Below are 22269 nucleotides of genomic sequence, written 5' to 3' on the forward strand. Positions count from 1 at the left end.
TTAACCTGGTCATATGAATTTTGTGGTTTTAATAAAGTTTGTGAAATGCATGTTTGTCTTTGGGTTTTTGACTGGAGTTTGGTCTTTCATGACTTGTATATTGGTCCAACAATGAGGTTACATGGAAAATAGAAACTACATATTGATACTCATGCCCAAGTCCCTCTAAAGTCAATGTTCACTTGTGGGCCCCCCCAATAATGCAAGTACAACACTAATTGTCCTTTTATCTCATGACCATTTCTCTTTGAGAAGTAAACTTGCAGTTTCCCTCCTAGGATGCTACCTGGGGCTCTGTTTACACCTGGTACTAAAGTTAATTCAATCATGAATGGACTATATAAACAGACTGTTTACACAACACCGGTTCCAACTAAACTGAATTTAAGCATTTTGGTCATTTACTGGGGCCTAAAAATGAATTTTGGAAAACTGGTTTCAAAGTGCAACTTTCTGAAAATTTGTGTAAACTACAAACACATCTGTGAAAATGGTGAAGGCCTACATATTACATGTTTAGTCTACAGGAATGCATGTTTGGTGGGAGTGCTCTATAAAATGTTTTGTTTTGCTCTCCTCTGTACTTGTTTGTCATTGCATTTTGCGTCAGGTCAGAGATTACTCTTTTGGTGTAGGCCATCTGCCGGAAACCAGTTATTTTAGATTTAAATATGGATGTTTCTTACAAAAACACATAGATTTGCTTCAGAAGGCCTTTATTAACCCCATGGAGTTGTGTGGATATCTCTTATGGATGTGCGCTTTTGGAGGTAAAACTAGAATCATTCGCCGCTATAGGAGAGGAAGAATTATCTAAACTTATCAAATCCTCAAAATCAACAACATGTATGTTAGACCCAATGCCGACTAAACTACTGAAAGAAATGCTTCCAGAGGTCGTAGGTCCACTTCTTGATATAATTAATTCATCTTTAACACTAGGATACGTGCCAAAAACTTTTAAGCAGGCTATTATTAAACCTCTTATTAAAAAACCTCAACTAGATCCGAGAGATTTAGTAAATTACAGGCCAATCTCGAATCTACCTTTTCTGTCAAAGATACTAGAAAAGGCAGTTTCAACACAACTGTGCTCCTTTTTAGAAAGAAATAATATCTGTGAGGATTTCCAGTCAGGATTTAGACCATACCATAGTACTGAGACTGCTCTCGTTAGAGTTACAAACGATCTACTCTTCTCATCCGATCGTGGCTGTATTTCTCTATTAGTGTTATTAGATCTCAGTGCTGCTTTTGACACTATCGATCACAACATTCTTTTAAAAAGACTTGAAAACTATATTGGCATTAGTGGAATTGCTTTGGCATGGTTCAAATCTTACTTATCTGACCGTTATCAGTCTGTAGTAGTTAATGAAGAGATGTCGTATCGATCACAAGTTCAATATGGAGTACCACAAGGCTCAGTACTAGGACTGTTGCTTTTCACTCTGTACATGCTGCCCTTAGGAGAGATAATTAGGAAGCATGGTGTTAGTTTTCACTGCTACGCTGACGATACTCAGCTCTATATTTCCTCGCGCCCTGACGAAACCTACAAATTCACAAAACTAACAGAATGCATAGCTGACATTAAAAACTGGATGACAAGAAATTTCTTATTATTAAATTCAGAAAAAAAATGATATCCTAATCTTTGGACCAAAAACTTCTTCACGAAAAAACCTTGAATACTCTCTAACACTTGACGGGTGCTCCATTAAATCTTCGTCCTCAGTTAGGAACCTGGGTGTGCTCTTTGATACCAATCTTTCATTTGAAAGTCATGTTTCTAGTATCTGTAAAACCGCCGACATATGCTCTCAATGACTAAAATGCGGAACAGTTGGTTCATGCATTCATGACCTCAAGACTAGATTACTGTAACGCTCTACTGGGTGGTTGTTCTGCTCGGCTTTTAAACAGACTACAGTTGGTCAAAAATGCGGCAGCTCGAGTTCTTACTAGAACCAGAAAGTATGACCATATTAGCCCAGTTCTGTCAACATTACATTGGCTCCCTATTAAACATCGTATAGATTTTAAAATCTTGCTACTTACTTATAAAGCTCTAAATGGTTTAGCTCCCCAGTATCTAAGTGAGCTCTTGGTGCATTATAGTCCTTCACGTCTATTGCGATCTCAGAATTCAGGCCAGTTGATAATACCCAGAATATCAAAATCAACTGAAGGCGGCAGATCCTTTTCCTATTTAGCACTCTGGAACAATCTTCCTAGCATTGTTCGGGAAGCAGAAACACTCTGTCAGTTTAAATCTAGACTAAAAACACATCTCTTTGCCCGTGCATACACATAACACATTATCAATACATTAACATTTTTCAAATCCGTTAAAGGATTGTTACGCTGCAATAATTAGGTCGGCCGGAACCGAGAACATTTCCTATAACACTAGATATACCTGTACATCAGAATAAGAATGGCATCTACGCTAATATCAGTCTCTCTGCTTATCCTGAGGTTTGCCGGGTGCTGGATCCAGGCCGTATCCAGATCAGATGGAGAACCTGTGTCTGGACCTGACTACAACGTAGCCCAGGAGACAATGGGCCTACAGATCCAGTTCTGGCTGCATCTATAATTCAGATTTTTAATCTCCGTATCCGCTTACATATATTTATATATAATGTATTTTTAATCTCTATACTAAAAATGTATAATTCAGATTCTGATCTCCATATCCATTTACATATATTATATATATCTTCCAAGGGGTTTTTTCCCTCCTAGGACTTTTTTCCCAGTGCTAGCACGCTGGGGTTTTCTCCTAGGGGTTTTTTTCCACCCCTGGGAGTCAGCCGACATTGGCTTAATGTAGCACCATCTTGTATATGTTACATATTACCACGCTTGCTTGTACAGCTTATTTTTTAACCACTTCTCTTTTTTCTGTGCTTCTAATATGTAAAGCTGCTTTGAAACAATTACCAATTGTAAAAAGCGCTATATAAATAAATTTGACTTGACTTGACTTGACTTCAAAATCAGGAGCACGGTTCAGTACTGTAGCAATTTAGCTCAAAATAAATGTATAATTATAACTAGTTATAATTAATATTTGGATCAGTTAATAAAATTAATGTAATAAAATTAATATTACAATCAATTAACCCGTTGTCCAATGAACACACTGTGTTAATTGTTTATTAATTCTAAGAAAGGTTAATTTCCAGGTTATGGGAAATAACAATCTTATTGTACAGTACTACTAAAAGCCTGTAGTCAGGATCGACATGAATAGGGACTCCAGCATATGAGCGCAAAACACAGACAACTTTACATGTGACATGAACAAGACTTTATTAACTAGACTAAACACTTAAACTAACATTCACACACATACATGCATACAGTTCACCGAGAGAGAGAGAGAGAGAGAGAGAGAGAGAGCTAAAGCAGAGTACAGGAAAGCAAGAAGTTACAGCATTGTTTGACATTCAGCAGATCAACAGCCTTGAGCAAACCATCAGTTTAGTTTTAACAGGCCCTTCTTTAAAAGGGGTAAGGATACTCAATGTATCCGATAATGAGACTAAGTTTGATACTTGCATGTCTCTCCAAGTTGAATTAAAACTGTCCTGATGCAATTTGTGGAGGCTCCCGTTGAATCTTTGCTGATATTGTCTTGATGAAAGAGAACCAGTTGGATTCAGAGGATCTTTGGTGAATGGAAGATCTAGGCTGAGGCCTGGCACAAGCTTGGGGTTCCTTAGAAGCTTCTAGCTTCTTAAAGCGTCATCTTGACGTCAGCATTTGTCAGTAAAAAAAGAAGAGGAGAAAGAGAGATTTGATCTTGTGATCAGTGAATAGAAGGGGTGAAGATGTCACACCCTCTTGTCTGAGCCAATAAGGAGTTGCCCCCTCGGAGGGAAGTTTTACGAGTCTTTGTTCTGTAGCAAGATATTAGCATACGACACTGGATTGGATGAATGAGAAAAGAACCTTCTGGATTCTTATAATACTAATGTGTCACAGAGTTAGTAACTTGTAACATAAATTTCCAAATAGGAAACGAAAGTTGGAGTCCGTTGATACCAAACATGCTACCAGTGTGATTTCAGTTATCTATACATTTGCAACTATGTAACATTAATACCAAAATAGTTCAAAAGAGAGAATTAATACATAGAATAAAGCCTATAAAAGGAAAGTCATGAGATGGGAAAATTGGATACAGGTTTATACATTTCCCAGGTGGTTATATAGAGAATACATAAGATTAAGGGAGTTTATTTGTCCCTCTCAGAAAGAATGAGTCACTAGTCTCCACAGCATTCTTTCTGATCATAAAAATACTATATATCTGTAACAGGACACCCACCTAGTTCTGCCTGTGTGCTAGCTACATTTGGGATGCTGGTTGCAGTTTTAGGGGGATGGGTTCACAGAACTTTGATAAAGTGAGTTCATAGGTAATTCATTAAATATATTGAATAATGTTGTGTGCCTGATTGGTCCAGATGCTACAGTACCATTATAAAGCTTGGAAGAGCCAGGATATTTAATATAACTGATTGTGTGGTCTAAAAGATGGTCATATACACCTATGGCTTGAGGGTGAGTAAATCATGGGATAATTTTCATTTTTGGGTGAACTATCCCTTTAGTACCAGGTGTAAACAGGGCTTGAGCATATGTGGCCATGCAAGAACAGCCTTTACGAGTTCTTCTGCTACATAAAATATTGGGATATACTGAAAAATCTTGATCTTCCAGTGTGTGCAGGATATTAAAAGACTTTATTGTATGAATTACTGTATTTCATAATGAAAATGTTAAGAATAGAGCAGCTATGGTGGAGTCAGGCTTACAATATCATTGTAACATTAACCTGCATGTTAAACTCTTGAGTCAGTCTGTATTCACAGTCCTGTTGCCATGAGAACTTCATCATGTTTCAAAGAAAAAACAATCCAGAACTGCCAAAATATCAACTACTGTATTCAGCTAATCAAGGATAAAATAAAGGCTGAATTTGCTATAGCAGAAATAGTACTAGTATACTATTCTGAATTCAGCACAATATGTGATTTTATGTTTGTTCAATAAGGGTGGAAAAAAGGACAACTGAATCTTAAGAACCAATAGAATCATTCAGTTTCATAAACTCCCACTCATGCAAGTCTGGAGAATCATGACAGTTAATGAAGTGGGAGGGATTATTGTTAATGAGCCAAACTCTGAGTAGAAAAAGACCAAAGGGCAGCATCTCAACAGTGTGACTAGCTGTTGAACAATGGCAGGAAGTTGGTGTGTTGTTCAGTCTTTAGCACTTTGTGTGTGGTTTTGTGCTTTCTGTCATGCTGTTCCACAGTTGAGTAATCTGCCCCAGAATCCTCAAGCTCTGATGTTCCAGCAAACTGACCAGCGGTTTCAACAGCCAGCTCAACAACAAGCTGGTCAACAGAAACCTCAGCGGTTTCAACAGGCTAGTCAAGTTAGTCAGCAGTTTCAACAGGCAGTTCAACAAGCTAGTCAACAACAAGCTAGCCAACGGTTTCAACAACCAGCTCAACAAGCTAGTCAGCAGTTTCAACAGGCAGTTCAACAAGCTAGTCAACAACAAGCTAGCCAACGGTTTCAACAACCAGCTCAAGCTAGTCAGCAGTTTCAACAGGCAGTTCAACAAGCTAGTCAACAGCAAGCTAGCCAACGGTTTCAACAACCAGCTCAAGCTAGTCAGCAGTTTCAACAGGCAGTTCAACAAGCTAGTCAACAGCAAGCTAGCCAACGGTTTCAACAACCAGCTCCAGCTAGTCAGCAGTTTCAACAGGCAGTTCAACAAGCTAGTCAACAGCAAGCTAGCCAACGGTTTCAACAACCAGCTCAACAAGCTAGTCAACAGTTTTCTCCGCAGTTCCAGCCTAAGCAGCCAGTGGCACAGGCAGAGCCCCTTGACAAATGTGCTGTAGCTGATTATGAGCAGATCCAATGTGGACCACCTGGTATCAGTGGTGCTGAGTGTGAAGCTATCAACTGCTGCTTTAACGGACAGCAGTGTTACTATGGGAAGGCAGGTAAGAGTGAGTCAATGTAAAGGTGTTCATGTTAACCTGATCCTCAGCATTAATCTGCTCTTGTTCCTTGTTCCAGTGACTGTCCAGTGTATAAGAGATGGTCAGTTTGTGGTGGTGGTGGCTAGAGATGTTACTCTGCCTCGATTGAGCCTGGATTCAGTCCGTCTCCTGGGTGGAAACGATCCACCTTGCAGTCCTGTGGGATCCACACCTTCCTTTGCTATATACCAGTTCCCTGTCACTGCATGTGGCACGAGCATGATGGTGAGTAGCTGCTTGTGGTTTTGTGGCTTAAAATGGACTGGATGCCAATAGTGTTACTGTTTGCAGGAGGACAGTGGATACGTGGTTTATGAAAACCGGATGACCTCCTCGTATGAAGTGGGGATTGGACCACTTGGTTCCATCACACGGGACAGTCACTTTGAGTAAGTGATGTGTGCTTCAGCATATTTCTTAATCCATGACGAATGCTACAAGCTCACTGTTTGTTGTCCAGGCTTCTCTTCCAGTGTAGGTACTCTGGTACTTCTGTGGAAGCTCTGGTTGTGGAGGTCAACACCGTTCCTCCACCGCCACCAGTAGCTGCTCCTGGACCCCTCAGGGTGGAGCTTAGACTGGCAAATGGTCAGTGTGTCACCAAAGGCTGTGCAGAAGGTGAGTGTCACAAGTATGCCTAAAGCCTTTCTGAAATTCCAGGTTGCAGCAGTTTCTGGTTTAACACCAGTGTTCTTCCTCAGGGGACGAGGCGTACACATCCTACTACAGTGATGCTGATTATCCAGTCACAAAAGTCCTGCGGGAGCCTGTGTATGTTGAGGTGCGCATTTTGGAGAGGACCGACCCCAACATTGTCCTGATGCTGGGACACTGCTGGGCGACATCAACCCCCAGTCCACTCAGTCTACCCCAGTGGGACCTTCTGGTTGATGGGTGAGTAATGTCAGTCTTTATCCATCTAGTGTGCTGTAAGGCACTTCTGACTGACTCTTTGCTCTTCAGATGCCCTTACCAGGATGACCGTTACCTGACCACATTGGTTCCAGTGACTGGATCATCTGGTCTTCAGTTCCCAACCCACTACAAGCGCTTTGTTGTCAAGATGTTTACATTTGTGGATCCATCATCACTGGCTCCTCTGCAGGAAACCGTATGTTACCCAGTGTTAGTTTTTAACTCTGGCTCTTGGCTTGTTCCCTAATGCCAGCTTTGGTTCTCTTAGGTCTTCATCCATTGCAGCACAGAGGTGTGCCATCCCTCTTCTGGCTCTTGTCAGCAAAGTTGCTCCAGGCAAAGTCAGTGCTTCCTGTTACTGAAATGACTTAATTTATGGGATTTATAGTTTGTTCTTCTAACCCTTTTTTTTTTTTTTTTTTTTTTTTTTTTAGGAAGGGATGTTCACATGAAGACCACCACCGCTGGGCAAACTGTGGCTTCTAGTGGAGAAGTGAGACTGATTCTATGAATGTTTTCAATAAACGATACAAGACTTTGAACTTTTGTCTGACCACATTTTGTGCAACACTACCAACCTGAAATTGGGGGTTCAAGCACTGAAATTGTAATCCTTTTCTAATTGTTAATTTCCAAGGATCAGCATTCTTGGTTGACCAAACGTAAGTCAGAGACTTAACTTTGAGGGCTGGTAGTACTTGCACATCCACAAAAGCAACAGTAAGTCTCACCCGATTGTCCTGGTGGAGGCGCTACAACAGTGAAGAGTGTAAACTCATTCCTGACTCTTAAACATTAGGTGTAGGCTCAAGTGTCTTATCATTGGAATCCTTTGCTCAAAATGGACAATGCATGTCTTTGCTTCGCTTGTGGCATCTTTGCTCAGCAAATTTTGAAGGCATTCTCTTGTGAACTAGTCCTAGGTTTTTGGCCTGACTTGAATCAAACTAATGCAAGGGTTTTATGGAGCCTGATCAATTGTCAAGTTGATTCGTGCTCCCTAAGGGCCACCGAAATGGTCAGTGTATGGAGCCGCTTTTACTAAAATGGAGAACTTGTGAACGGAATGAGTTTTTCACTGACTTCAGCACACCAATGTAAGACCTTATTCTGTGGTCATGTGGAAAAGATGTGGCAACTGGCCACTTGGTAGTGGTATAACTGAAAATGGCTATAGCTACACCATTAGTCTGATTTAAATTGGCATGTGGTGTCTTTGTCCAAGGTGCCATGATTGTCTGAGGACATTGATTTATCTCCATGGCCACCATCGGCCAGTGAACTGAGCAGCTATCAGACAAGGTTAGGAATGAAACTCACTGGGCCTGTTTGACTCACAAACCTAGATGCTTGAGATTTTCTTTTTTTAAATATGTAGAGGATTGTATCATGCTTTCATTCAGAGCAACTTTGCCTGTAGCACTGCCATTGTCCATCAAATCAGTTAAATGTGGAAATTATTTCAAAAAGCAACTTTGGAGAACTAGTCCAATGTTTTTTGGCTTAACCTTGATAACTGTTAGTAACTATATACCATACATTTTCTATGGTAAATTTGCTGTACAGGCTATGCATGTGCTCAAATGCCTTAAAGTCTGCATGAACCGGAAGTTGCAAACTACTTTTCTCCAGTGTTGACGTAATTCCAAGTGAAATGAAATATTTCCATACTAGATCATTCATCATGAAGGCCTCATCAACACGACAACCATTGGCAGAGTTCCTCAACCGTCCATACCAGCGTGATGAATACAATCCTCAACTGGATGGAACTGAAATAAATACTCTGAACGTTGCAATCCTATTGGACTTATGATAGCAACCTGAATCATAACAAAGCACTGTTCGCCAGAGGAGAACTGGCCCCCCGACTAATTAAGCCTGGTTTCTCCCAAGGTTTTTTTTCTCCATTTTAACACCTATTTGCCACTTGTTTACCACCTGTTGGAGTTTGGGTTCCTTGCCGCTGTTGCCTTTGGCTTGCTTAGTCGGACTCGGGGACACTTGACATTTGACTTGAACTTTGATATTCAACAGTGCTTTGATCTGCCTGCATTGACACTATTCTTTAAGAGCTGCTGTGCAGCCAAAATTATGTACCAGTTATCAATGTAAAGCTGCTTTGACGCAATATATATTGTAAAAAGTGTTATACAAATAAAGGTGACCTGACTTGACTTGACTATTGAATAGAGGGCAGGGTTTTATTTTGGCGCTCCTCCTCTCCATCTCTCGCTCATAGCAGACTAAAGGTCGGAGGGGAGGGGTTTACGCGTTTTCAACCCAAGCCGTCAAACTGACGTCATCAGAGAAGGAACGCCATTCCAGACTGGAAGTAACTTTTCAGATTTTGATTAAAGATTACTGCAACAAACAATTTTTTTTCAGTGTTTTTACTCGCGTATTAATTGTTCAGCACGAGACTAGTAATATGCACTAACAAAGTAAATAGGGTCGATTTCATGCCGACTTTAAAGTGCTTGAACCCCCGATAACTGCTGTTTGTGGATATATTTGGTGTTTTATTTAGCATGTGCTCCAGACTGCTACAAATCTACTTTCCATCATTGAGACATAATGTCTTGGTTCTCAAAGAGACTTAATTGTAAAGAATCTCTCAGTACCCTTATACAATTTTTATAAGCTTTTCTTGCATGTGCTCCTGATTTGACAATGCAGTACAGTAGGATTTGGGATGGATGGGCTGTCACTCTGAAAAGAAGAACCCCTTACTAAGAGCAATTGGATCATTAAGCACCTGTCAATCATATTAGTTAAAAAAAAACAAAAAAAAAACAACAACAAAAAAACAGCCAATGCAGCTTTTCTTATGCCACCCTCTGATGACCCAATTATGCATCATTACTCGTACTGTGGGCCACCAGAGGGGACATGCATAGAGTGCATGACTCACACCAAACAAAGAACATTGAAACTATTACCAAAAAGGGAAAGTTCGTTTGGGATTTTTTTGACACCTGTAGTTATCTCAAGGAGTTACTTGTTTGTAACGGCATTTAATAAAATGTCTGTTCAGTGGATGATCAATTAAAATGCATTGGACTTCAGAGGCAGCTCGTGCGTGCAGCGGATGGACGTAGCGCGCGTGGCGGTGTTCTGATGCGCGCACAGCGGCTCTGGCTCACTCTCCGCCCGCTAGACATGAAGAGATTCATCGGTGTGTCGCAGCTGGCCGCCTTCTTGCTCTACTTCCCTCTTGTACAGGTAACTAGAGTGTTTCTTACAAAAGATACTACAGTTGTTCAAGTCAGCTGGATTAAATGAATATGATCCCGTTTAATCTCTGCAGTTAAATGTAACTGGTTTGCTTATGTTTGTCAATATCAAGATATCATAATTGAAAGTAATTGTGCTATTCAAGAGGTGATACATTTATGATAAACTAGCCATTGTAAGATATAATTATGCTTAATGAGCTACTTATTGTTTATGCAAATGAACCAAGCAACTAAAATTGCAATGGAAATCTCTGTGATAAACGTGATGCTTCAAATCTGAATGTTTTCCCAATGTCCATCATCAGTATTACACTAAATTTGTGAATGCATCATATTTTTAATTGGTCAACATTGCATTTACAATGTAAAGATTTGCATTCTCTTTCCATCCAGCACTTTGACAGTGCTGTCCATTAAACTATACATTCTTAAAAATAAAGAGTATTTATTGGCATTGATGGTTCATTGAAGAACCTTTCCATTGCACTTTATAGTGGAAAAAAAGGTTCTTCAGAGTTTTTAAATGTTTTTCACATCAAGTCAAAAATAAAGGTTCTTTAGAGAATCAAAAATGGTTATTTTGTGGCATTGCTGTGAAAAAAACCCTTTGTTTTTAAGAGTCAATCCTCATTTGTCTAGGGACGAGTCTCTTTGGTCATTTTTGCCCCAAAAATGTCATATTTTGAAATTTTAAAAATCGTATCTTCATGGGAACGAGATGACACTTGGTGACTTTTGTTGCATTAGCAATATGAACCCATAAAAGTGTGAAATAAAATCAATAATTCAGCCACAAAGCAGTAAAAAAAATGAACCGCAAGAATGAGGTTACACTCTAAAACATCGAGAGTACAAAACAGAAACACCCACTCAAACACACACTCACACATATTCACAGACACACACACACACAAATGAACCGGTTTGGCTGTAACAATATGGTAAAATTGAGCCTAAACTCAAATAAGAGGTTGAAATCAGATCAGACATAGGTATATTAAGCTGTAATAAAACATACCCGTTCGTTTTTGTTATATTTTTTATTGAATTTTGATGTTATGTGTGACAAAATGCCCTCCTCTGTGTTCAGGTTTGACTGTAGTAAAATCGACACTTCAAATCAACATTTCAAACCAAAAACAAAAATCTAAATCTTGACAAAAGGTACTCTTTGAATGTCTAAGTATGAATCCAAAATTTAATACTAATAGAGAATTTATAAGCCACTGTATATAGGAATCTACATGGCATTACGTAAGGTTTTCTTTTTTTACTTCCACCAGATGGCACTAATCTACCTTCAAAAAAAATTATTTTAAATGCCTTTTTCTCTATTTTAACATGGAATACTGCTTTAATTGAAAAATAATTTAAAAATATATTAGAAACAAATTGTGTATTATTTTCAATGGGGAATAGCTAATAAAAATTGTATAAATATTGCATAATATGATAAAATACCCTCAATATTTTATATAATAATCAAAAAATATTATTGAACAAAAATATATTACATTGGTTTTCAAGTTACTTTTCAAGGCTGCCGTAAAGAAGGCAAGTTTGACTCCTAAACGAAAAGGTCCAGAGGGTTAAATAAGAGGCCTGACATTTATCAGAAGAGTCTCTGACGGATCTGAACCCTCTTGTATCCAAACTTTCGCACCGGTTCAGTGATTTGCAGTGGTGAACGTGCTCATTTGGCTCTTATCCTCCAGTGTTCAGTATCTGTGGCAAATAGGCAGCAAAACATTCCTGTTTTACAAGCCGTTCTGAAGTATTTTGTCACGTCACACCAGTGAAAGTTTTGGGTTTGTGAAGTAATTAACTAATCACTATAACAAAAGCTGCTTTGAAACATTCTGTATCTGTAGAAATAAAGCTGACTTGAAGACAAGAGGTTTGTAGAGCATTCATTTGGGTTCCTGGCTGCATCATAAACAAAAGTGACACTAATTTGAATAAGTGCAATGATCTTTTATTAAGTTTATATGGTGTTGTTTGACAGTCAGTATACGCACAGGTTCAGGACGGTTTGAGTGACTGATGAAAGCTTCATTGCTGCACGTCTCCTGGCTAAAGTTAGTGTGCGCCCCCTCTCGTCCCCCTCCTATGGAGATCTGAGAACCCGTGCGCCCTAATTAATGTACAGCTCCCGCGGGAGCCAAGCTCGCCCACTGACGGACATCCAGGGCCCTTCAGTCAGGCTCGGTTCAGTGCACAGAGACAACGGGACAATCTCATTCTGCAGCAGGAGCAGCTCCTGTGGGACGTGCCTTTCCCGGAGTCCGCGTGTGTCTCTGCACACAAATATAAAAATAAACTTCTGTGTGGCGACAGACCCAGTTTTATGGTCTAAAATGGACTCGGAAATGTTGAGCAAATTGATTATTTGAAGAGTTAGAAACTCAGTAGCTAAAAATATGGCTAAAGAAAGAAAAGCGATAGACTTTACATATCTTCTGAACTTTTTGGATACAAACACTAGTGTTTCTTTATTTAATACCAAGATGCATTTTAGCTTTATTTCTTGTTGTATTTGAAACTTTGAACTTAAAAATAATTTTGAGCAGCATTTCTTGTATTTATTAGTAACACTTTACATGGTTCTATTTGTAAATTACATTAGTTACATGAACTAACAATGAAAAAAATTCTTAAAGCATTTTTTAGTCATAGTTCATGATTTCAACATTTTATTATGCATTTATTAAAATAAAAAATTTACATTGTTATTAACATTATTTAATGGACCTAACAATGAATAGTTGCATTTTTATTTACTAAAATGTACAAATATTTACAATTTGTTAATAATAAGCCTATTTTAATTTGTTACAGTATTAATAAATACTGTAACAAATGTATTAATCATTTTTAACGTTAATCAACGTTAACTACTGGGACCTTATTGTAAAGTGTTACCACTTTATTATTATTATTATTAATGACCTTTTTCTTTCTAGGTTTCTACCATTCTGGGCAATTCCCACTCCAAAGGTAAAATAATTTTCCATGTAAAATTCAACACTTCAGTTAGTTTTCCATCTAATATTTTTATTTTATTTAAATGAGCAAAAGCAAGAGTTGTGAATGGAAGCTTGTTTCTGCCATGGAATGAAACGATTTCAACGATAATTGCGACTTTTTATCTCACAATTCTTACTTTTTTTTCCTTACAATTGCGAGATGTAAACTCGCAATTGTGAGAAAAAAAGTTGTTATTACCTTATTTACTTTTTATTCAGTGGCAGAAACAAGCTTCCATAGTTGTGAATAGTTACAGTGAGTGATAATGAGCGTGTTGCGCAGTGATGCTGTTCCCAGAGGCCTGGAGCCGCAGTCTGTGTCACTCCACGGAGCGGATGGTGGAGGTGGAACAGGAGTATCCCGGAGGCGTGGAGCACATGTTCAGTCCCGGCTGCGTCCCGCTGCTGCGCTGCTCCGGCTGCTGCAATGATGAGAAACTAGCCTGCATCCCTATCCGCACACGCAACATCACCATTCAGGCAAGACCCTGCCATTTCACTGCAGTATTGCATCAAATCCCTCTCATCACTGCAATCATGTTACAGCAGCAGCAATAACACTTTTTCTGTGGGAATCAAAAATACATTTCTGAAGAATCTCTATGCAATGTTTGGCATGGTTATGGATATTATGATGTTGATATGTTTGGTCTTAGCAGAATAGATCTGCTGCTGTTACTGCTGCTGCTGCTGTTATTGCTGCTGTTATTAATGTTGCTGCTGCTGCTGCTGTTGTTATTGCTGCTGCTGTTATTGCTGCTGCTGCTGTTATTGCTGCTGCTGCTGTTGTTGTTATTGCTGCTGCTGTTGTTGTTGGTTATTGCTGCTGCTGCTGTTATTAATGTTGCTGCTGCTGCTGCTGTTGTTATTGCTGCTGCTGTTATTAATGTTGCTGCTGCTGCTGCTGTTGTTATTGCTGCTGCTGCTGTTGTTGTTATTGCTGCTGCTGTTGTTGTTGGTTATTGCTGCTGCTGCTGTTATTAATGTTGCTGCTGCTGCTGCTGTTGTTATTGCTGCTGCTGTTATTAATGTTGCTGCTGCTGCTGCTGTTGTTATTGCTGCTGCTGCTGCTGCTGTTATTGTTGCTGCTGCTGTTATTAATGTTGCTGCTGCTGCTGCTGTTGTTATTGCTGCTGCTGTTATTGTTACTGCTGCTGCTGTTGTTGATTATTGCTGCTGCTGTTATTAATGTTGCTGCTGCTGCTGCTGTTGTTATTGCTGCTGCTGTTATTGTTGCTGCTGCTGCTGTTGTTGGTTATTGCTGCTGCTGTTAATGCTGCTGCTGCTGTTAATGCTGCTGTTATTGCTGCTACTGTTGTTATTGCTGCTGTTGTTATTGCTGCTGCTGATGTTGTTTATTGCTGCTGCTGTTATTGCTGCTGCTGCTGCTGTTTATTGCTGCTGCTGTTGTTGTTAATGTTGCTGCTGCTGTTGTTATTGTTACTGCTGCCGCTGTTATTGTTACTGCTGCTGTTACTTCTGCTGCTGCTGTTATTGCTGCTGCTGCTGTTATTGCTGCTGCTGCTGCTGCTGTTATTAATGTTGCTGCTGCTGCTGTTGTTATTGCTGCTGCTGTTATTAATGTTGTTACTTCTGCTGCTGCTGTTATTGCTGCTGCTGTTGGTTATTGCTGCTGCTGCTGTTGTTATTGCTGCTGCTGCTGCTGTTATTGCTGCTGCTGTTATTAATGTTGTTACTTCTGCTGCTGTTGTTATTGCTGCTGCTGTTATTAATGTTGTTACTTCTGCTGCTGCTGTTATTGCTGCTGCTGTTGGTTATTGCTGCTGCTGCTGTTGTTATTGCTGCTGCTGCTGCTGCTGCTATTATTAATGTTGCTGCTGCTGCTGTTATTGCTGCTGCTGCTGCTGCTGTTATTGCTGCTGCTGCTGCTGTTGGTTATTGCTGCTGCTGTTATTAATGTTGCTGCTGCTGCTGTTATTGCTGCTGCTGTTGTTATTGCTGCTGCTGCTGCTGTTATTGCTGCTGCTGCTGTTGCTGCTGCTGTTGGTTATTGCTGCTGCTGTTATTGCTGCTGCTGTTATTAATGTTGCTGCTGCTGCTGTTATTGCTGCTGCTGCTGTTGGTTATTGCTGCTGCTGTTATTAATGTTGCTGCTGCTGCTGCTGTTATTGCTGCTGCTGCTGTTATTGCTGCTGCTGCTGTTGGTTATTGCTGCTGCTGCTGTTAATGTTGCTGCTGCTGCTGCTGTTATTGCTGCTGCTGCTGTTATTGCTGCTGCTGCTGTTGGTTATTGCTGCTGCTGTTATTAATGTTGCTGCTGCTGCTGCTGCTGCTGTTATTGCTGCTGCTGCTGCTGTTATTGCTGCTGCTGTTATTAATGTTGCTGCTGCTGCTGTTATTGCTGCTGCTGCTGTCAGTTATTGCTGCTGCTGTTGTTAATGTTGCTGCTGCTGCTGTTATTGCTGCTGCTGCTGTTTATTGCTGCTGCTGTTATTGCTGCTGCTGTTGTTAATGTTGCTGCTGCTGCTGTTATTGCTGCTGCTGCTGCTGTTATTGCTGCTGCTGCTGTTGCTGCTGCTGTTGGTTATTGCTGCTGCTGTTATTAATGTTGCTGCTGCTGCTGTTATTGCTGCTGCTGTTGTTATTGCTGCTGCTGCTGCTGTTATTGCTGCTGCTGCTGTTGCTGCTGCTGTTGGTTATTGCTGCTGCTGTTATTGCTGCTGCTGTTATTAATGTTGCTGCTGCTGCTGCTGTTATTGCTGCTGCTGCTGTTATTGCTGCTGCTGCTGTTGGTTATTGCTGCTGCTGTTATTGCTGCTGCTGTTATTAATGTTGCTGCTGCTGCTGCTGTTATTGCTGCTGCTGTTATTAATGTTGCTGCTGCTGCTGCTGTTATTGCTGCTGCTGCTGCTGTCAGTTATTGCTGCTGCTGTTGTTAATGTTGCTGCTGCTGTTATTGCTGCTGCTGCTGCTGTTTATTGCTGCTGCTGTTATTGCTGCTGCTGTTGTTAATGTTGCTGCTGCTGCTGCTGTTAATGTTGCTGCTGCTGTTGTTATTGTTACTGCTGCCGCTGTTATTGTTACTGCTGCTGTTACTTCTGCTGCTGCTGTTATTGCTGCTGCTGCTGCTGTTATTAATGTTGCTGCTGCTGCTGTTGTTATTGCTGCTGCTGTTGTTATTGCTGCTGCTGTTGGTTATTGCTGCTGCTGTTATTAATGTTGTTACTTCTGCTGCTGTTGTTATTGCTGCTGCTGCTGTTATTGCTGCTGCTGTTATTAATGTTGTTACTTCTGCTGCTGCTGTTATTGCTGCTGCTGCTGCTGCTGTTATTAATGTTGCTGCTGCTGCTGTTATTGCTGCTGCTGCTGTTGTTATTGCTGCTGCTGCTGCTGTTATTGCTGCTGCTGCTGCTGTTATTGCTGCTGCTGCTGCTGTTGCTGCTGCTGTTGGTTATTGCTGCTGCTGTTATTGCTGCTGCTGTTATTAATGTTGCTGCTGCTGCTGTTATTGCTGCTGCTGTTGTTATTGCTGCTGCTGCTGTTGGTTATTGCTGCTGCTGCTGTTGGTTATTGCTGCTGCTGTTATTGATGTTGCTGCTGCTGCTGCTGTTATTGCTGCTGCTGCTGTTATTGATGCTGCTGTTGTTGGTTATTACTGCTGCTGTTGTTATTGCTGCTGTTGTTATTGCTGCTACTGTTGTTATTGCTGCTGCTGCTGTTGTTATTGCTGCTGCTGTTGTTATTGCTGCTGTTGTTATTGCTGCTGCTGTTATTGCTGCTGTTGTTATTGCTGCTGCTGCTGTTGTTATTGCTGCTGCTGTTATTGCTGCTGTTGTTATTGCTGCTGCTGCTGTTACTGCTGCTGCTGTTGTTATTGCTGCTGCTGCTGATGTTGTTATTGCTGCTGCTGCTGTTATTGCTGCTGCTGCTGTTACTGCTGCTGCTGCTGTTATTGCTGCTGCTGCTGTTATTGCTGCTGCTGCTGTTATTGCTGCTGCTGTTGTTATTGCTGCTGCTGCTGCTGTTATTGCTGCTGCTGCTGTTGCTGCTGCTGTTGGTTATTGCTGCTGCTGCTGTTATTGCTGCTGCTGTTATTAATGTTGCTGCTGCTGCTGTTATTGCTGCTGCTGCTGTTGGTTATTGCTGCTGCTGTTATTAATGTTGCTGCTGCTGCTGCTGTTATTGCTGCTGCTGCTGCTGTTATTGCTGCTGCTGTTATTAATGTTGCTGCTGCTGCTGCTGTTATTGCTGCTGCTGCTGTTATTGCTGCTGCTGCTGTTGGTTATTGCTGCTGCTGCTGTTAATGTTGCTGCTGCTGTTATTGCTGCTGCTGCTGTTATTGCTGCTGCTGCTGTTGGTTATTGCTGCTGCTGTTATTAATGTTGCTGCTGCTGCTGCTGTTATTGCTGCTGCTGCTGCTGTTATTGCTGCTGCTGTTATTAATGTTGCTGCTGCTGCTGTTATTGCTGCTGCTGCTGTCAGTTATTGCTGCTGCTGTTGTTAATGTTGCTGCTGCTGCTGTTTATTGCTGCTGCTGTTATTGCTGCTGCTGTTGTTAATGTTGCTGCTGCTGCTGTTATTGCTGCTGCTGCTGCTGCTGTTATTGCTGCTGCTGCTGTTGCTGCTGCTGTTGGTTATTGCTGCTGCTGTTATTAATGTTGCTGCTGCTGCTGTTATTGCTGCTGCTGTTGTTATTGCTGCTGCTGCTGCTGTTATTGCTGCTGCTGTTATTGCTGCTGCTGTTATTAATGTTGCTGCTGCTGCTGCTGTTATTGCTGCTGCTGCTGTTATTGCTGCTGCTGCTGTTGGTTATTGCTGCTGCTGTTATTGCTGCTGCTGTTATTAATGTTGCTGCTGCTGCTGCTGTTATTGCTGCTGCTGTTATTAATGTTGCTGCTGCTGCTGCTGTTATTGCTGCTGCTGCTGCTGTCAGTTATTGCTGCTGCTGTTGTTAATGTTGCTGCTGCTGTTATTGCTGCTGCTGCTGCTGCTGTTTATTGCTGCTGCTGTTATTGCTGCTGCTGTTGTTAATGTTGCTGCTGCTGCTGCTGTTAATGTTGCTGCTGCTGTTGTTATTGTTACTGCTGCCGCTGTTATTGTTACTGCTGCCGCTGTTATTGTTACTGCTGCTGTTACTTCTGCTGCTGCTGTTATTGCTGCTGCTGCTGCTGTTATTAATGTTGCTGCTGCTGCTGCTGTTGTTATTGCTGCTGCTGTTGTTATTGCTGCTGCTGTTGGTTATTGCTGCTGCTGTTATTAATGTTGTTACTTCTGCTGCTGTTGTTATTGCTGCTGCTGCTGTTATTGCTGCTGCTGTTATTAATGTTGTTACTTCTGCTGCTGCTGTTATTGCTGCTGCTGCTGCTGCTGTTATTAATGTTGCTGCTGCTGCTGTTATTGCTGCTGCTGCTGTTGTTATTGCTGCTGCTGCTGCTGTTATTGCTGCTGCTGCTGCTGTTATTGCTGCTGCTGCTGCTGTTGCTGCTGCTGCTGTTGGTTATTGCTGCTGCTGTTATTGCTGCTGCTGTTATTAATGTTGCTGCTGCTGCTGTTATTGCTGCTGCTGTTGTTATTGCTGCTGCTGCTGTTGGTTATTGCTGCTGCTGCTGTTGGTTATTGCTGCTGCTGTTATTGATATTGCTGCTGCTGTTATTGATGTTGCTGCTGCTGCTGCTGTTATTGCTGCTGCTGCTGTTATTGATGCTGCTGTTGTTGGTTATTACTGCTGCTGTTGTTATTGCTGCTGTTGTTATTGCTGCTACTGTTGTTATTGCTGCTGCTGTTGTTATTGCTGCTGTTGTTATTGCTGCTGCTGTTATTGCTGCTGTTGTTATTGCTGCTGCTGCTGTTGTTATTGCTGCTGCTGTTGTTATTGCTGCTGCTGCTGTTGTTATTGCTGCTGTTGTTATTGCTGCTGCTGCTGTTGTTATTGCTGCTGTTGTTATTGCTGCTGCTGCTGTTGTTATTGCTGCTGCTGTTATTGCTGCTGTTGTTATTGCTGCTGCTGCTGTTGTTATTACTGCTGCTGTTGTTATTGCTGCTGCTGCTGTTGTTATTGCTGCTGTTGTTATTGCTGCTGCTGCTGTTGTTATTGCTGCTGCTGTTATTGCTGCTGCTGTTATTGCTGCTGTTGTTATTGCTGCTGCTGCTGTTGTTATTGCTGCTGCTGCTGCTGTTATTGCTGCTGCTGCTGTTACTGCTGCTGCTGCTGTTATTGCTGCTGCTGCTGTTATTGCTGCTGATGTTGTTATTGCTGCTGCTGCTGTTATTGCTGCTGCTGCTGTTATTGCTGCTGCTGTTGTTATTGCTGCTGCTGCTGTTACTGCTGCTGCTGCTGTTGTTATTGCTGCTGCTGCTGTTATTGCTGCTGCTGTTAATGCTGCTGTTATTGCTGCCGCAGAACTAACTTTGATTTGATTTTACATAAAATATATTCCTTTAGGCTTGAATGTTAAATCTCCTGCTGTGTGTGTGTTTCCCATCAGCTGTTGAGAATCACTCCAGCGGAGAGGAGCAGAGAGTATGTGCTTCTGTCCTTTCAGGAACACCAGACCTGTGAGTGCAGGTATGATACCATTTTTGTGTCTTTGCATCGCTCTTGCTTTTTATTTATTTATCTAACTTACTTTCTGACTTTCAGGCGCAGACGACACCACTTGAGAAATCAACAGTGAGTATTGATTCCTTGATTTATTTCTTGCATCTAAATGACACAGAAAAACAACTTTCAGAATGTTCTTCCTCAGCAACCAGCGACGGAAGGGTAAACGCAGGAGGAGACGGAGAGGGAGGGAAGACAGGGATTGAGACGCTGCCGGTGTCAGGTGACTCTCTACTGCAGAAACACACTCACCTGAGCACTTTCATCTGTCTTAGACAGTAAACACTTCTCAAACAAGAACAAATGTAGGGCGGGGCTTGATTTTGTCTGTGGGGAATTGATTGGATGATTGTGGTTTGCTATTGGTGGATCTCATGTGAGTGACAGGTTGCCCCACCCTGATTCAAGATTACCAGACACATGAATTTAAAAATAATGATGTGCGCTGATATTTTGTTTGTTTATTTAAAAAAAAAAAATCCATTTATTGTGTGATCTGCTGCAGATGTGACTATCACTATGGCTCCTTCATCATCATCATCATCATCATCATGATCATCATCATCATCACAAGCACTTCTGGACATTAGGCTGGCGGTTTGCAGTTTGACACACATAACGATCAAGAAACATTTTTGTTTATTATATATTGCAGTGACTATAATGAGTTGATCAGACACATCGTCTATTTACAGGTATGTTTGGACTTTCATTGAGAAATGGGTGTAACAATAAACAATAAAGCTGCTCAGGCGTTGTCAGGGAATACACACGTGAGCAAATGTAAAATACTGGACCTTGGTGTTGCTCATGATTTCAAAAGTCTGGTTTCTTTATAATAAAATTGTTTTTTTTAAAAAGGCAATTGGGTCAGTCCTACTATTTCTATACAGTGCATGTTCATGTCCCCATCATATGTGCCTTAATATATTTTATAAAACAAAAAACTCACAATATTTAAAGAAATAAATCAGATTTGTTTTATCAGAATGGAGTGAGTGATTTTTGTTTGTTGTGTCTCCAGGTGACGCACAATATGGAAGCCTATTTCTGACATATACTGCGTCCGAAATCGAATACTTCTCTACTATATAGTACATGAAAAACTGTATGAGAACAGAGCAATATGTCTGAATTCATAGTATTCAAAAAAAAAGTAGGTGAAAGGTATCTGGATGACTTGCTACTTCCGGTGAGATTCTGAAGTGTGCATACAAAACTTTACTATCCCATGAGGCCATGGGAGAGGATTTGTGAATGGAGTTGAAGGGACGTAACTGATGCTGGTAGGTCATGTGACAGTAACAACATGGCGCATGTAGTACGTCCGAATTAGATGTGCCAATATTTGATAATGCGATATATCGCGATAATGAATATGCACAATATTGTTATAGTTGGTACTTCAAAATACCGTAAATAATAATTTATTACCAATTATTACAATTTTTACAATGCATTTAAGAATACTTTCCCTATCAACTGTATAAAAAGCACAACACCGCTGTATTCTGCATCAAAGCGACACGCGCTCAAATGTAAACAAGCCTAATGTGCATGAGAAGCACATGGCGGAACGAGTGAAGGAGACACGGTGAAAGTGTACATTCACTCTCTGACAGCAGAGGGCGCTGATGGAACAGCAGAAATGCAGCGGTTACCCCGGAAACCCCGCAAACAAAGCAGCTGCGCTAGTGAAGTTTTTAAAAAAAACTTAAAACAGCCATTAATTTTTTGTAATCTCAATGTTGTTCATCACAGCACCAAATACTTCATACTTAAAGACTTAATAGGTTATTTATTTTCAGACTTAAACATTTTTATATTTTAATCTGGACTACAACATGCCCTAATGATTAGAAAAGTTCTGATTATTTGTTATTGTTCAGTAAAACTTTGAGACATACGGCTTCATTAGTTAACATGTTAATTAATTATTACCAAATTGACAATGAAAAATACTTATAAAGCATTCATTATTGTTAGTCAATATGAATTTCTTAGTTACTGTTTCATAACATTACTAAAATCAAAAGAACTTATTTAATGGACCTGAGATAAAACTAACAATGATCAGTTGTGTTTCTAAACTAACATTAACAAAAAATAACACTTTCTGTAACAAATGTAGCAATTGCTCAATCTTAGTTAATGCATTAAATAATAAGACCTTATTGTAAAGTGTTTCCTGTTGTTTTTTATAGCCTTAACAGATTAAAGTCTTTTGCACTTTAAACTGTTTGAAAATTGTACTTTATATATTTAATATTTATATATTTGAATGTAAATTCAAATCTAATACTTAGTCAACCATTTTCAGACACAACTTAATCTTCTCCGGTTGCATTATGGGATGGTGAAGAGTCCATCAAATGCGCACTTCAGAATCTCACCGGAAGTTGGTCATCCGGGTACTTTTCGACAACTGTTTTATGAATACTATGAATTCA

At 40.6% G+C, this 22269-nt stretch overlaps 2 protein-coding genes across 2 annotated transcripts; both read left to right on the forward strand.

Moving 5' to 3' along the window:
* Positions 1-3416: 3416 nt before the first annotated feature.
* On the forward strand, positions 3417-8592 carry LOC137019286 (zona pellucida sperm-binding protein 4-like). Its single transcript, XM_067384572.1, has 8 exons — positions 3417-6038; positions 6115-6302; positions 6369-6466; positions 6538-6695; positions 6779-6971; positions 7041-7188; positions 7261-7333; positions 7427-8592. Exons 1-8 carry the CDS (start codon positions 5258-5260, stop codon positions 7501-7503), a joined length of 1716 nt encoding a protein of 571 aa, XP_067240673.1. The 5' UTR covers positions 3417-5257; the 3' UTR covers positions 7504-8592.
* Positions 8593-13135: 4543 nt separating this feature from the next.
* On the forward strand, positions 13136-21375 carry pgfa (placental growth factor a). Its single transcript, XM_067383361.1, has 2 exons — positions 13136-13737; positions 19704-21375. The coding sequence occupies exons 1-2, from the start codon at positions 13543-13545 to the stop codon at positions 19890-19892; spliced, it is 384 nt and encodes a 127-aa protein (XP_067239462.1). The 5' UTR covers positions 13136-13542; the 3' UTR covers positions 19893-21375.
* Positions 21376-22269: the final 894 nt, after the last annotated feature.

The sequence above is a fragment of the Chanodichthys erythropterus genome, chromosome 4, assembly GCF_024489055.1.
Source record: "Chanodichthys erythropterus isolate Z2021 chromosome 4, ASM2448905v1, whole genome shotgun sequence".
Taxonomy (NCBI): domain Eukaryota; kingdom Metazoa; phylum Chordata; class Actinopteri; order Cypriniformes; family Xenocyprididae; genus Chanodichthys; species Chanodichthys erythropterus.

Coding starts and splice junctions, on each gene's coding strand:
- LOC137019286 (XM_067384572.1), top strand. CDS start 5,258: ATGGCAGGAAGTTGGTGTGTTGTTCAGTCTTTAGCACTTTGTGTGTGG. Junction 6,303..6,368: donor CATGTGGCACGAGCATGATG/GTGAGTAGCTGC, acceptor TACTGTTTGCAG/GAGGACAGTGGATACGTGGT. Junction 7,334..7,426: donor GCAAAGTTGCTCCAGGCAAA/GTCAGTGCTTCC, acceptor TTTTTTTTTTAG/GAAGGGATGTTCACATGAAG.
- pgfa (XM_067383361.1), top strand. CDS start 13,543: ATGCTGTTCCCAGAGGCCTGGAGCCGCAGTCTGTGTCACTCCACGGAG. Junction 13,738..19,703: donor CACGCAACATCACCATTCAG/GCAAGACCCTGC, acceptor GTTTCCCATCAG/CTGTTGAGAATCACTCCAGC.